This window comes from Macaca thibetana, chromosome 9 (assembly GCF_024542745.1).
Source record: "Macaca thibetana thibetana isolate TM-01 chromosome 9, ASM2454274v1, whole genome shotgun sequence".
NCBI lineage: Eukaryota > Metazoa > Chordata > Mammalia > Primates > Cercopithecidae > Macaca > Macaca thibetana.
This window is the reverse complement of record NC_065586.1, coordinates 96,551,733-96,564,073: the sequence shown is the minus strand read 5'-3', so window position 1 is coordinate 96,564,073 and position 12,341 is coordinate 96,551,733. Positions and strand designations below refer to the sequence as shown.

The 12,341-nt window shown below is 45.6% G+C and overlaps 1 protein-coding gene across 23 annotated transcripts in view; it reads left to right on the top strand.

The window, feature by feature from the left end:
* The window catches only part of SEC31B (SEC31 homolog B, COPII coat complex component), a 35,670-nt gene that overhangs the window by 7,355 nt on the left and 15,974 nt on the right, over positions 1-12,341 (top strand). For 15 of the 23 annotated variants that reach the window (XR_007728910.1, XM_050804954.1, XM_050804955.1 and 12 more), the window contains 8 exons: positions 3,349-3,553; positions 3,767-3,862; positions 4,813-4,956; positions 5,296-5,438; positions 6,748-6,847; positions 6,969-7,130; positions 7,672-7,806; positions 10,666-10,890. Coding sequence is in view for 22 of the 23 variants with exons in the window: in XM_050804954.1 (XP_050660911.1) it covers positions 3,349-3,553; positions 3,767-3,862; positions 4,813-4,956; positions 5,296-5,438; positions 6,748-6,847; positions 6,969-7,130; positions 7,672-7,806; positions 10,666-10,890 (1,210 nt within the window). In the remaining variant the exon portion in view is untranslated. The remainder of the gene's footprint in view (positions 1-3,348; positions 3,554-3,766; positions 3,863-4,812; positions 4,957-5,295; positions 5,439-6,747; positions 6,848-6,968; positions 7,131-7,671; positions 7,807-10,665; positions 10,891-12,341) is intronic. The other 8 variants (XM_050804949.1, XM_050804944.1, XM_050804943.1 and 5 more) reach the window with 4 other exon arrangements.

Here is a 12,341-nt window from a genome sequence, read left to right as displayed (position 1 = left end):
CAACCAAATTTGGATCCTGAAGATCCCCTTATCCTCAATCTATGATGCATCAGAGAAATATTACCTACCTAGAAATATTTGACTGAAAGAAAAATGTTCTGAAACACTGGTATGGGAGATAAGGGACAGCATCAACTATAAATAGGCTGAAGAGAGTGCATGGATAAATGCCTCTGGATGCAGTCAGAATCAATATGGATTAGCATGTGCAGTGAAGCAAACAGTGTTTGGTTTGTTAGATGAATTTCACTCAAAAAGAAAGTTTTCTGGGAGAATATCACACTGTTTTATATCATTGACTGAGGACATAGCTGCTGTGGGTAAATGAGGTGAGAGGCCAGCGTGTGGTCTGCTGTACCTTACCTCTCTATACACTGAGTTTCTAGCTCTCTGGAGTGGCCCCCATAACCTCTGGAAGAACCGTTGTCAAGTAACATGGAGAAAGTAGAGGATCTATTTTCTGTCATTCTACCTTTATCTCAATTCTAGCTACTTGGGGAGCACTGTGTCCTCTCTTTGAGGGCCTTCTGTAAGGGACAATGTCAAGCAGAAAAAAAAATCATTTGTGTACTTCTCTCAGTTTTCCTTTTCTTGAGACTTGCTTTCTTTCTAGAGGCATTAAGATAGTAGAGCATGGGTTAGTTGTTGGAGAGACCTGAGTTTATATCCCAGCTCTGCTGCTTGCTGTCCTCTTGGACACTTTATCTAACTTCTCTAAACTTTTTTTTTCTACTGTAAACTGAGAATTCATAGTAGATGTGTAGTAGTTTGTTGTATAATAGGCATTCAGAGAAGTAGCTTGCCTCTCAAACAGCCAATGCTCCATTCATTCTCCAGCTTGGAGTACTGCCTTAACCACTCTGTTTGACTTCTAGGGAGGCTTGAGTTTCCCACGTTATTTTGGCTTGAATGTGGACAAACTCTTTTCACTTTAGTTCACTAACATGAAGCTGGGATTTTTTATTTTAAAGAAACTTAATAAGAAAATGAAAGAATCAAAACCAAAGGAATGAATAAATCATGGAAACAATTTATACAGCAGATGTTTCTTTCTTTTTTTAAAAAAAAATAGACATAGGGTCTTGCTATATTGACCAGGCTGGCTTCCATCTCCTGGGCACAAGTGATCCTCCTGCCCCAGCCTCCTGAGTAGCTGGGATTATAGATGTGAGGCACTGTGCCCAACTAGACCACCTTTTTGTTTTTTAACTTTTTGTTTTTAAAAAATCCAAACTTACCAGAAAGTTGCGGAATAGTACACACTCACCCATCTCTTGTTCCGTTTCATTTGCAGAGTAGAGATGATGGACACTCCCTGAGCACCCTGAACCATCAAGTCGCCTTCCTCGCGTAACTTCACCTAGGTGTTAAGCCCATTCTCCCAGGTTGCTCTCTATCACACCCTATTCAGGCGCCAGCTTTACCCTCACTAGTGAGGTGGTTAACCACAGAAATGTGCTTTCCACATGCATACAGAAAATCATTTTGTCACACCCTGTGTGTGACAAACTGAAGTAACTGCCACTCTGAAGTAACTGCCCTCTTCTCCAACCCTTTGGTGACTCCCCCTTGAGGTCTCAGGTGCCTTTTACTCTGTTCTGTGTGTCATGTGTTCTGACCGTGCTGAGGTTGCTGCACCCTCTGCATCTCCATGTGGGTCTTTCACTGGACATACCCTCTGCTGGTTCCTGTGTGACCTACTGTGGGCTTCTCTAGCTACTCAGTTGACATGCCCTCTACCCCTGCTGAGCTCCAGTCCCTGGGTGACATGGCAGTCTCTTGAACCTATATGGAAAAACATCCTTCTGCTATATTAAGATCACTGCAACCTTAGAAAACAGCCTTTCTGGCGGTAGCCTCTTAGCTAGCATTGTGTAGGCTCTGCTGTTTTGCTTCAGATGCTGACCTGGTCCGAGCTGGTGCCCCACACTTTGCTTCTGACCAGTTGGCTCTGCTCCAGTGACTGGCCTAACAAGTTCCTGCCTATCACCCACTCAGTTGCTTTGCTGACTGTTCTTAGGGAATATTTCTTTGCAGTTGGAGATCTTGTAACCTCATTTGGCTTGATATCTGGCTTCTCCAAAGGGCTGTGGAAATGTCCCTGGCTAGCAGCTGTGACGTGAGAGACAGACCACCTATGAGGCTTCAGGGATTTCATATGCCTTCCGTAGGGGCTTTGCAGGGGGCCCAAACTTTCTAGAAGGGGTCCAGGGATCCAAAGGGATCTTTTTCTCTGGGGCAAGACATTGGCATTATTTTGTTAGAAGCATCCTCAGAAAGCCAGAAAAGTATTTCCTGAATGGGAGCGTATCCTTTCATGCCTCTGTCTTCCGGGCTGGCCCTTTGCAGCCACATTGCCACTCCAGTGGGCCAGCCACATGGGAGAGGCATGGGGTGGGGAGGCCGTTGGGTCTTTTCTCATTTCCAGTTTGAGAGTGAATTGTTGGTCTAGGGAGCCTGCTTCTAATAGTTACAGAAGAGTTTGGATCTTTCTCTCAATAGGAGACAGTGTTTTATGATGTTAAGAGCTCAGGCTCTGGAATAAGATGGGCCTAACTTTGAACCTTGACCCTGCTACTTCCTAGCATTTATCCTAAAATGGAGATAAAATTACTAGCTCTGTGTACAGAAATTTTATAACTTTTTTGTGCTTCAGTTTTCTCAATTGAAAATGGAAATAATAGTAATGCTTCATGAGGTTGTTAAATATTCAGTCAGCTAATACATCTAAAGCACTTAAAACAGTGTCTGATACATAGGAAGTATTCAATCAGTGTAAGTGGTTGCTATTATTACCTGACTATTTGAGTTGTGAGGATTATGTGAAGTAATCTATTTGAAGTATATATCACAGGGCCTATATAACCCCAATGTTAACTTAAAAATGTACGTGTGTGTGTGTGTGTGTGTGTGTGTATATATATACACACACCTCCACACAACTCAGAGGCAGTGGAGTATATATCACAGGGCCCATATAACCCCAATGTTAACTTAAAAATGTACATATATATGTGTATATGTGTGTGTGTGTGTGTGTGTGTGTGTGTGTGTGTGTGTATATATATATGTGTGTGTGTGTGTATATATATATACACACACACCTCCACACAACTCAGAGGCAGTGGCTTCCTGGCTTCTAGTGTAACATAAATGAAACATTTTTTCAGAGAAAGGGCAGGACTGGGTGGAGGATACCTCCCTTCTGTCTGGGAAATGAAGGATACAGGCAAGTTCCAGCTAGGGGTGGGGCTGCCTGCATAATGGCAGAAGCTGACAGAGATGCCCATCCTGTGCTTACTGACATGAACCTAAGTTTGTACTGATGCCAGTTCCTCCTCTTTATAGGTTTCACAAGCTGATCTGGGGGAGCTTTGGCAGTGGGCTTCTGGAAAGCTCCGGGGTTATTGCAGGCGGCGGGGACAATGGCATGCTTATTCTATACAATGTGACCCACATCCTGTCTTCGGGGAAGGAGCCTGTGATTGCCCAGAAACAGAAGCACACGGGGGCTGTCAGAGCCCTCGACTTTAATCCTTTCCAGGTACTACAGGTACTACATTTTGGTTAGTCAAACATGGCCAAGCCAGGGAGCAACAGATCTGAGTGGAAGCATTCACATGTGGCCTCCGGTCTGTAACTCTGATCCCTTTCCAGGCTGTTTCAGGGGAGGCTTTTGATAGCCCCAAATTTGGGCTTCTTTCCTCCTTTCTTGCTCTACTTCTTCCTAGGGTGGTGTGTCTCCAAACACCTTTTATTCATACAGGGCAACCTCCTGGCTTCAGGGGCCAGCCATTCTGAAGTCTTCATTTGGGATCTGAATAACTTGAATGTGCCAATGACCCTGGGATCCAAGTCACAGGTGAGCAGCGCCTCCACCACCCAACCCTGGCTGCTGCTTAGAGTGTGCAGCTGATTTTCCTAGGTAAAGTCTTGTGTTCTGGAGCCAGTTGGAGCGCACGAGATTTCAAGCTTTACCACTGGAGGGCAATAAAGCTCCATAGACTAACATGCTACCAGCCAGATAAGAGCTAGGATGGCCGGTGGGTGGACGGTGTATACGGGGTGGTTGGTTTGTGCTCATTACTTGTTCTAGGAGTTTCTGGGAGGCAGATGAAAGGTGAGGAGAGCAAAAGATACCACAAGAAAGGATGGGAGTGCTGTCAGCTTTCGCAGAGTTGGGTAGGGCATTGGGCCCAGCAAAGACGGAGCAAGAGTAGGTCCCCAGACATACCATTGTCCTTTTTATGGGGAGGGTCAGCTTTATTCTCCCTGTATGTGGCTCTCCCATGCAGTTGGGGGGTCTGGTCTTGTGTCTTGGAGAGCCTGTCTGTCAATCTGTAACTGGGCCCATCTTTTTGCTTCCTGGCCTTTTCTCTGTCTTGTGCTTACAGTATAGTGAGGTAAGTTGTTTCAATTTGATAACATCTTATGGTTTTTCTCTCGGCCTCACTCTCTGTGGGGGTCTTGGATATCTATGTTTTCCTCTCTCCCTCATCTTCCTCCTTCTCTCCCTCTCTTTTTGTCCTAGACAAGAGGGCTGTTTTTTAAAATCTTGACTCTATCCTCTTAGTAAAACCTTGGGTAGGAGTAAAACTTAGATGTGCCTTCCATCCCTTCTGCTTCTACACTGATACCTTAAAGGATCCTCCCTGGAAAATTCAACTCCCAGCTTCCCAACACTGTCTTAGTTTGGGTAGCCCCATGTCTATTCTTGGACTTGCTGTGGGTGGCTGGGAGCAGTGGAACAGCAGATGTCACTTTGTCCAGGGGGTGACAAGTTGTCATCTTTCTGTCCCCATCCTGCCTTAGCAGCCCCCAGAGGACGTCAAGGCACTGTCTTGGAACCGGCAAGCCCAACACATTCTGTCTTCTGCTCACCCCAGTGGCAAGGCAGTTGTGTGGGATCTCAGGAAGAATGAACCTATCATCAAAGTCAGTGATCACAGCACTAGGGTGAGTAGTGGAGGCCAGAACACAGGCTTGGGCTCTGGCTTCTCTCTCCTGCCTAGCAGTTATAGCTGCTCTGCCCAGGCCAGAGTCCTGCTTTCAGCTGTCGGACATGTGGAGTCAGCCACTTAGCACATTTCCTATTGAGAGTAAAAACTTAGGGAAGCTAAACAAAGCTGATCTGGAAGCTTCTACTGTTCCTTACTTATTCCTGGCCATCACTCTCTGATGCCTGTGGTGTTCCCAGTCACAGAAGAGACACAAAACTTGCTCTCAGAGTGGTCCCATTTCAACTGGGCAAAAGAGTCAGGTTACAGCACCCATTGGGATATGCTTTGTTCGCAGATGCACTGCTCAGGCCTGGCCTGGCATCCTGACATAGCCACCCAGTTAGTGCTGTGCTCAGAGGATGATCGTCTTCCTGTGATTCAGCTGTGGGACTTGCGCTTTGCCTCCTCGCCCCTGAAGGTGCTGGAGAGCCACAGCAGGTAGCATCTCAGACGTCATCCATATCCTTGAGGGGATGGTGGACATAACTGGCCTGGGTAGGAGGCAATGTATGCCTCACTTTAGCTACTAAACATCCTTCCTGGCTTTAAAGCCATTCCGGTGAACGTATAGTCACCCAATACTAACTAGAGCCCTAACTAAGAGGAGGCCCTTAGACCCTGAGGTTATGGAGAGGAGGCTGAGATTCCATCTAAATTCCAAAGATGGGAATGGGGTCATGAGAAATACTGGAACCAGTGTTTAGTCTCCAGGCTCTGGTATGAGGCTAACGTCATTTCCTTAGGTGATGAGCTTTCCTCCTCCAGGATTTTTTCATAAAAATAACTTGACTCCTATCCTGTGAACAGGCCTCCACAATCTGTTCTTTCTTTTCTTTTCTTTTCTTTTTTTTTTTTTTGAGACGGAGTCTTGCTCTGTCCCCAAGGCTGGAGTGCAGTGGCGTGATCTCAGCTTACCGCAACCTCCGCTCACGGGTTCGTGCCTTTCTCCTGCCTCAGCCTCCCAAGTAGCTGGGACTACAGGTGCCCGCCACTAAACCTGGCTAATTTTTTTTGTATTTTTATTAGACAGGGTTTCACTGTGTTAGCCACGATGGTCTCGAACTCCTGACCTCGTGATCCGGCCGCCTCAGCCTCCCAAAGTGCTGGGATTACAAGCGTGAGCGATCGCGCCCAGCCCCACAATCTGTTCTTTCTAACCAAAGGACCATGCTGCCTTTATATATCCTTGGGGACTTCTATGTTTTTAGACCAGTTCTTGATCTATCACCCAGGCTGGTGTGCAGTGGCGTGATCAAGGCTTGCTGTGACCCCAATTTCCTGGGCTCAAGTGATCCTCCCCCCTCAGCCTCCCAAAGTGTTGGGATTACAGGCATGAGCCACTGTGCCTGGCCTCCTTGGGGACTTTTGATGGTTAGGTCTTTACTACCTCCTGGGCTGAAAACACTCATAGGGATGAGTGTTTGTGTGATTCATAGTGGTTCATAATCTCTACTCTCTAATTAGTGAAAAGAAGCAGGCCATCCTGCAGTGATCTAAGAGAGGCAGAGTGGTGCAGTGCATAGTGCACAGGCTCTGAGGTTTGATTTGGGTTCTGACTCTGTAACTGTTGGAAAGTTACTTAATTTTTCAAAACCTCATTTTCTTAATTTGTAAGATAATATCAGACCATGCATGTTATAGGGCATGGAGTCTGATATGCCCTATAAAATGTATCAAAGACATATAAGGCAGCCTACTCATAGTAGGCATTCAACAAATGCTAGTTCCTCTTTCCCTACCTTTTTAGGGGGATCTTGTCAGTGTCATGGAGCCAGGCTGATGCTGAACTGCTGCTCACTAGTGCTAAGGACAGCCAGATCTTGTGCTCGAACCTGGAGAGCAGTGAGGTAGGCTGGCCCTTCTGTAGGCATGCTGGGATGGGAGAGAGAGGGTAGAAGAATCTCAGCTGCAGCCATGTGTTTTGGGTGTCATGGACTGTCCCTAATGGTGTGTGTTCCCTAATATTAGGTGGTATATAAGCTACCAACACAGAGCAGCTGGTGCTTTGAAGTGCAATGGTGCCCTCGGGACCCTTCAGTGTTCTCTGCTGCCTCCTTTGACGGCTGGATCAGTTTGTACTCTGTGATGGGTAGGAGCTGGGAAGTCCAGCACATGAGACTGGCTGACAAGGTTTGAAGGGCTTGGGAGAGAATGCTGGAGGGAAGGGGCTGTCTCTATTTGTGGGAGAGAGACATATGGCCTGAGAAGCAGGGACTATTGGAGATTGGGAGAACAGGGCCCAGGGTTTGGGAGGACTGCACCTTTGCTCTGGTGCCCATCTTCCTGAAAGGATGTCAGTTTCTGCCACAATGTGAAGAAGGCCTTCACCTTGACTCTTGTTATTGGATGGGCCCTGTAATATTTCAGGGACAGTGGGACCCCTTTGCTGGGACAGTTATTTCAAGAGTATGACTCTTATCTTTCTCCTATAGATCCATTTTGTGCCACACTCCATTGTAGACTTTGAATGTAGTAGTCTTTCCAAGAGCCTACTTGCATGGGAGTCCCACCCTCACTACCACTTACTTCCCCATCCTCTGGAATATGGGAGTCTGACCTTTCTAGGTCAAATTGGGTGTCTCAAGGATTCCTCTCAAAATGGAGTTTGTAGGTGGAGGGCCTGACTAAACTGCCACTTTAGGATGGTGATGCAGGTGTCTTTTCCCCCCAGATCTCGTCTTCCTTCAGCAAAGGCCAGCCTCTCCCACCACTGCAGGTGCCAGAGCAAGTGGCACAAGCATCACTGATACCTCCCCTGAAAAAACCCCCCAAATGGATTAGAAGACCAACAGGTGTTTCATTTGCTGTAAGTGTAATGGATGTATGGGGTGTGTGTGTGTGTGTGTGTGCGTGTGTGTGTGGCCTACCATGTGCCCAGCATGGAGCTAAGTTTTGTAGGAGACGTATTCTCACTGCCTCTGTCTCAGAATGGATCCCACTTTATCTCTCAAGGAGAAAGTTACTATAGTTTCCCTCTCTTCACTTCACCCATTCTGTATTTTCTGCCAGTCCTGTCTAAAAGGAGTTGACTGCCTTAGAACTCTCGGCTGTGGAGAAATAGCCTGAGATTCCATCTCAGTTTTCTCTAACCCTTACATATCTGAACTGGTAGTAAGGAACTACAAAGAAGGAAAAAAAAACAGATTTTATTCTGTCATTTATCTGTTCAAAACCTTTGAGCCTCCCATTGCTTTATAGACAAGGCTAAATGTGCACAGGGCTCCACTTACCTTTCCATTTCCATCTCATTCTCGTTTGTTCTCTATGCTCCAGTTACATATGACTCCTTTCTGTTTTGTAAATAACTCCTCAACTCTTCCTGCCTCTGCTTGTATCCTAACCTTCAGCTTCTCTCCTGGGCCCACTGAATGCTACCACAGCCTTTCAAGGCCCCTCTCTTAAATACTGTCTCCTCCTTGATGCATGTCTGTAACCCAAGTCAAAATTAACCTCTCTCTATAATCCCACAGACTTATACTTTGGTAATGATACATTCTAACTATACTAAAGTTATTTATATACATATATGCATATTACCCTACTAAGTAATAGACTCCTTAAGGGTAGGGACTATGTCTTGCTGATTTTTATATCCCCAAAGCGGTGCTTCACAAACTCTTAATGTGCATCCACATCACTTGGGGATCTTATTAAAATTCAGAAACTGGTTCATTGAGTCGGGAGTAAGGCCCAAGATTGTGATTTTTCAGCAAGCTCCCAGTTGATGCCCTTGCAGCTGGTCTGAGGACTAGCACTTTGAATGGCAAGGCCCTGAAGCACTTGGGACAGTGTTTAAATATTAGGTTTGAATTGAAAACAGATGTATAAAAGTAGAAGTTCTTGTTTTCAAAGCCAACAGTTTTATTGGGGAGGCAAGACTAACACATTCAATAGGCTGTGAGCTTAAAAAGAAAAAGAAGTGGGGAGGTAAAGAATTCTGAGGTCAAGAGGCCTGAATTCTTATCGTAGCTCTGTCATTTATTAGCTAGGTAACCTTGAACAATTCATTTAACCTCTCAGGACTTAACTGTTCTTATCGGTAAAACAGGGATAGTGATGCCTGCCCAGAAAATTAACATGAACCACAAATAAGAATATATGTACACACTTTGTAAAACGAGCAAGTACTATACAAATCAAAAGTTAAAATGGTTTTGCTTAGCACTAATCTGTGGCATAGATTTTGTGCTGCAGAAGTCAAGGTAAATAAGAATTCTGACTGGGCGAGTTCATTAGGAGGTGGATATTGGGCAAAGAAATGGTGAATAGTTAGGGAGTAAAGCAATAGTTAACAACCCCAAATAATCTGTACAACAAACCCCCATGACACAAGTTTACCATGTAAGAAACATGCACATTTACTGCATTGGATTGAAATTTTTTTTTTAACCCAAAGTAAAAGTTTAAAAAAAAAAAGTTATCGACCAGCCACCGTGGCTTACTCTTGTAACCCCAGCACTTTAGGAGGCTGAGGCGGGTGGATCACCTAGGGTCGGGAGTTTGAGACCAGCCTGACCAACATGGAGAAACCCTGTCTCTACTAAAAATACAAAAGTAGCTGGACGTGGTGGCACATGCCTATAATCCCAGCTGCTTGGGAGGCTGAAGCAGGAGAATCGAGTGAATCCTGGAGGCAGAGGTTGTGGTGAGCTGAGATTGCGCCATTGCACTCCAGCCTAGGCATCAAGAGCGAAACTCCGTCTCAAAAAAAAAAAAAAAAAAAAAAGTTATCAACCTTGGATACACATTGGAATAACCTGAATAATTCAAAAAATACTGATGCCTAGTCCCACCCCAAGAGTTTCTGATTGTATTGTCTGGGGTATGGCCTGGCAAGTCTGGATTGTTCTCCACGTGGTTTTAATATGCAGCCAATGTTGAGAACTGCTAGAGTAAAAAGGGTTTTTCTAAGGTCCTGTTTGTGCCAGATGCTTTATATAAGGCATCTAATTTGGTGAGAAGGATACTCTAGGTGGGGATGTTGTGGGTAAAGGCACAGAAGCAGGAACACATCAGGCATTTTAGGGATGTGGAGCAATGTAATAAACAGGCAGGGAGAGAGATGCTGGGAAAGATAGGTTTGGCCCTGATTTTGCAGAAGTTTGTGCACTGCAGGCAAGGGAGCTTAAGCTCTTTTCTGTGGCCTTGTGTAACCACACAAGCTCCTGAATAGCAGAAGGGTGGTACAAGCAATAGGGGGATAGTCTAAGGCTTAATTAGAGGAGGGAAAAGAACAGAAGGCTTTTAGTAATCTGGGTGTACTAGCACTGGGAATGGGATGGAGGGCACCTGCATGAAAGACAGTGAACAAGAAGAGGTAGGACCTTGTCGTTGCTTGAGTATAAGGGGTATGAAGATTTTGCTAATGCTGAGGTATTTAGCCCAGGTGACTGGGAGAATGGTGGTACCAGGACAGGTTAGCAGAAGGTGAGTACTGTGTGGTTAAGTTTGAAGCGGGTGGTCCTAAGAGTACAGAAGTGGTTTTGGTAGGGAGACGCATCAATACTAAATTACTGATCCTATTCCACCCCCGCCAGGAACTCTCTTATTTCATTGATTTCCTAGCCTAGGGTCAGCCATTAGATAGCCTTCTCTGTGAACCTGACTTAGTGTTACTTTTTGGCTTGAAGGTATAACCTTTACCCTTCTTGCTTTTCCTCACCAGTTTGGAGGGAAGCTGGTTACTTTTGGCCTCCCCAGCACAAGGCTGGTGCCACAGCCTTGCCCCCGCCTAGTCTTCATCAGTCAAGTCACCACAGAATCTGAATTCCTGATGCGATCAACGGAGCTGCAGGAGGCCCTGGAATCAGGAAATCTACTGAATTACTGTCAGAACAAGAGCCAGCAAGCTTTACTGCAAAGTGAGAAGATGCTGTGGCAGTTCCTGAAGGTAGGAAGCCTGAAGACTAGCTGCTCAGAAGTGTCTCCCCAAAGCCTGGAACTTCAACCTGTGTCAACTGCAGGAGAGGCACAAGCACACTGATTACAGAGGCCTTAACTCCCATTAGTTTTTTCCTCACACTGTACCTACCACTGGGACACAAAACCTTCACTCTTTACCAGAGGCTCAAAGGCCATTTGGGAAGTGGCTAGGAAAGATGGGGAATACACGAGATGTTTTCCTTTATTGCTACTATTGCTGGTGTCCTAGGTACTTTATCAGAGCCAAGGCAAAGACCTTCATGGTATCATGCCAAAGGGCAGGTAAGGTAATGGGAAAGAAGAAAAAGGAGGAAAGAGAAAAAGAAGAGAAAGGAAGATTAGTTAGAAGGACACATTGTCATAAGAACGCTTTGAGTTGGTTTCAAGTAACCCAAGGCAAGTCCTTGAAGTGGGTCCTAGGGTTCAGGTGCCACTCTACGCTGGAGGCGTGGGTTCAGTTCCAGTTCTCATTTAATTTCAAGTTTCCTGACACCAGGAGGAGCGCTATACCTATCAAAGGAAATGAGCAAGTGAGAGATCTGAAGGAAGAAACGGAAATAGCTGACTGGTCAGTCAGTGGGATGATTGTGCAAATTTTTGGAATTGTGTAGAAGAAAGCAAAAAGGATTGGGCCTGTACCAGGGCATCTGAGAGGGACTTGAAATTTGAGCTTTAGGCATAGCAGAACTACATGAAGGTGGACATCAGGAAGTTAGGAAAGAGAAAGAGTATTTGAGAAAGATCTTGACTATATAGTGAAGCTAGAGAATGATGTGGGAAGAAAAGAATAAGAAGTGATGCTTTTGTCGTAAGCAGGGTATAAGTTCCAGGAATGGTGAGATGGGAAAGAGAGGGAGTGGTCAGGAGTTCAACCTTTATTCTGCTAAACAAAGGAGAGAGTGGTACCTATAGGACAGAGGGACCTATAAGACAGGGCATTCTGGGTGTTTTTGTTTTTGTTTTTTTGAGACAGAGTTTCACTCTTATCACTCAGGCTGGAGTGCAATGGTACAATCTTGGCTTACTGCAACCTTTGCCTCCGGGTTCAAGCAATTCTGCTGCCTCAGCCTCCCAAATAGCTGGGATTACAGGCACCTGTCACCACGCCCCGCTAATTTTTGTATTTTTAGTAGAGACGGGGTTTCACCATGTTGGCCAGGCTAGTCTCGAACTCCTTAACTCAGGTGATCAGCCCACCTCAGCCTCCCAAAGTGCTGGGATTATAGGCGTGAGCCACTGCTCCCAGCCAGGCATTCTGGTTTAAAAGCTACCCAAGAGCTGTCCATCCTGATGGTTCCTGGTTGGGTGTGGTGAACATTTCTAAGGAAGGGCATGGAAGGAGAAGGGTGCCCAGAGAGACTATGAGAAAGGTATGGTTAGAAATCATGGTTCAGTGTGGAATAAATTAAGGGCCTGGGA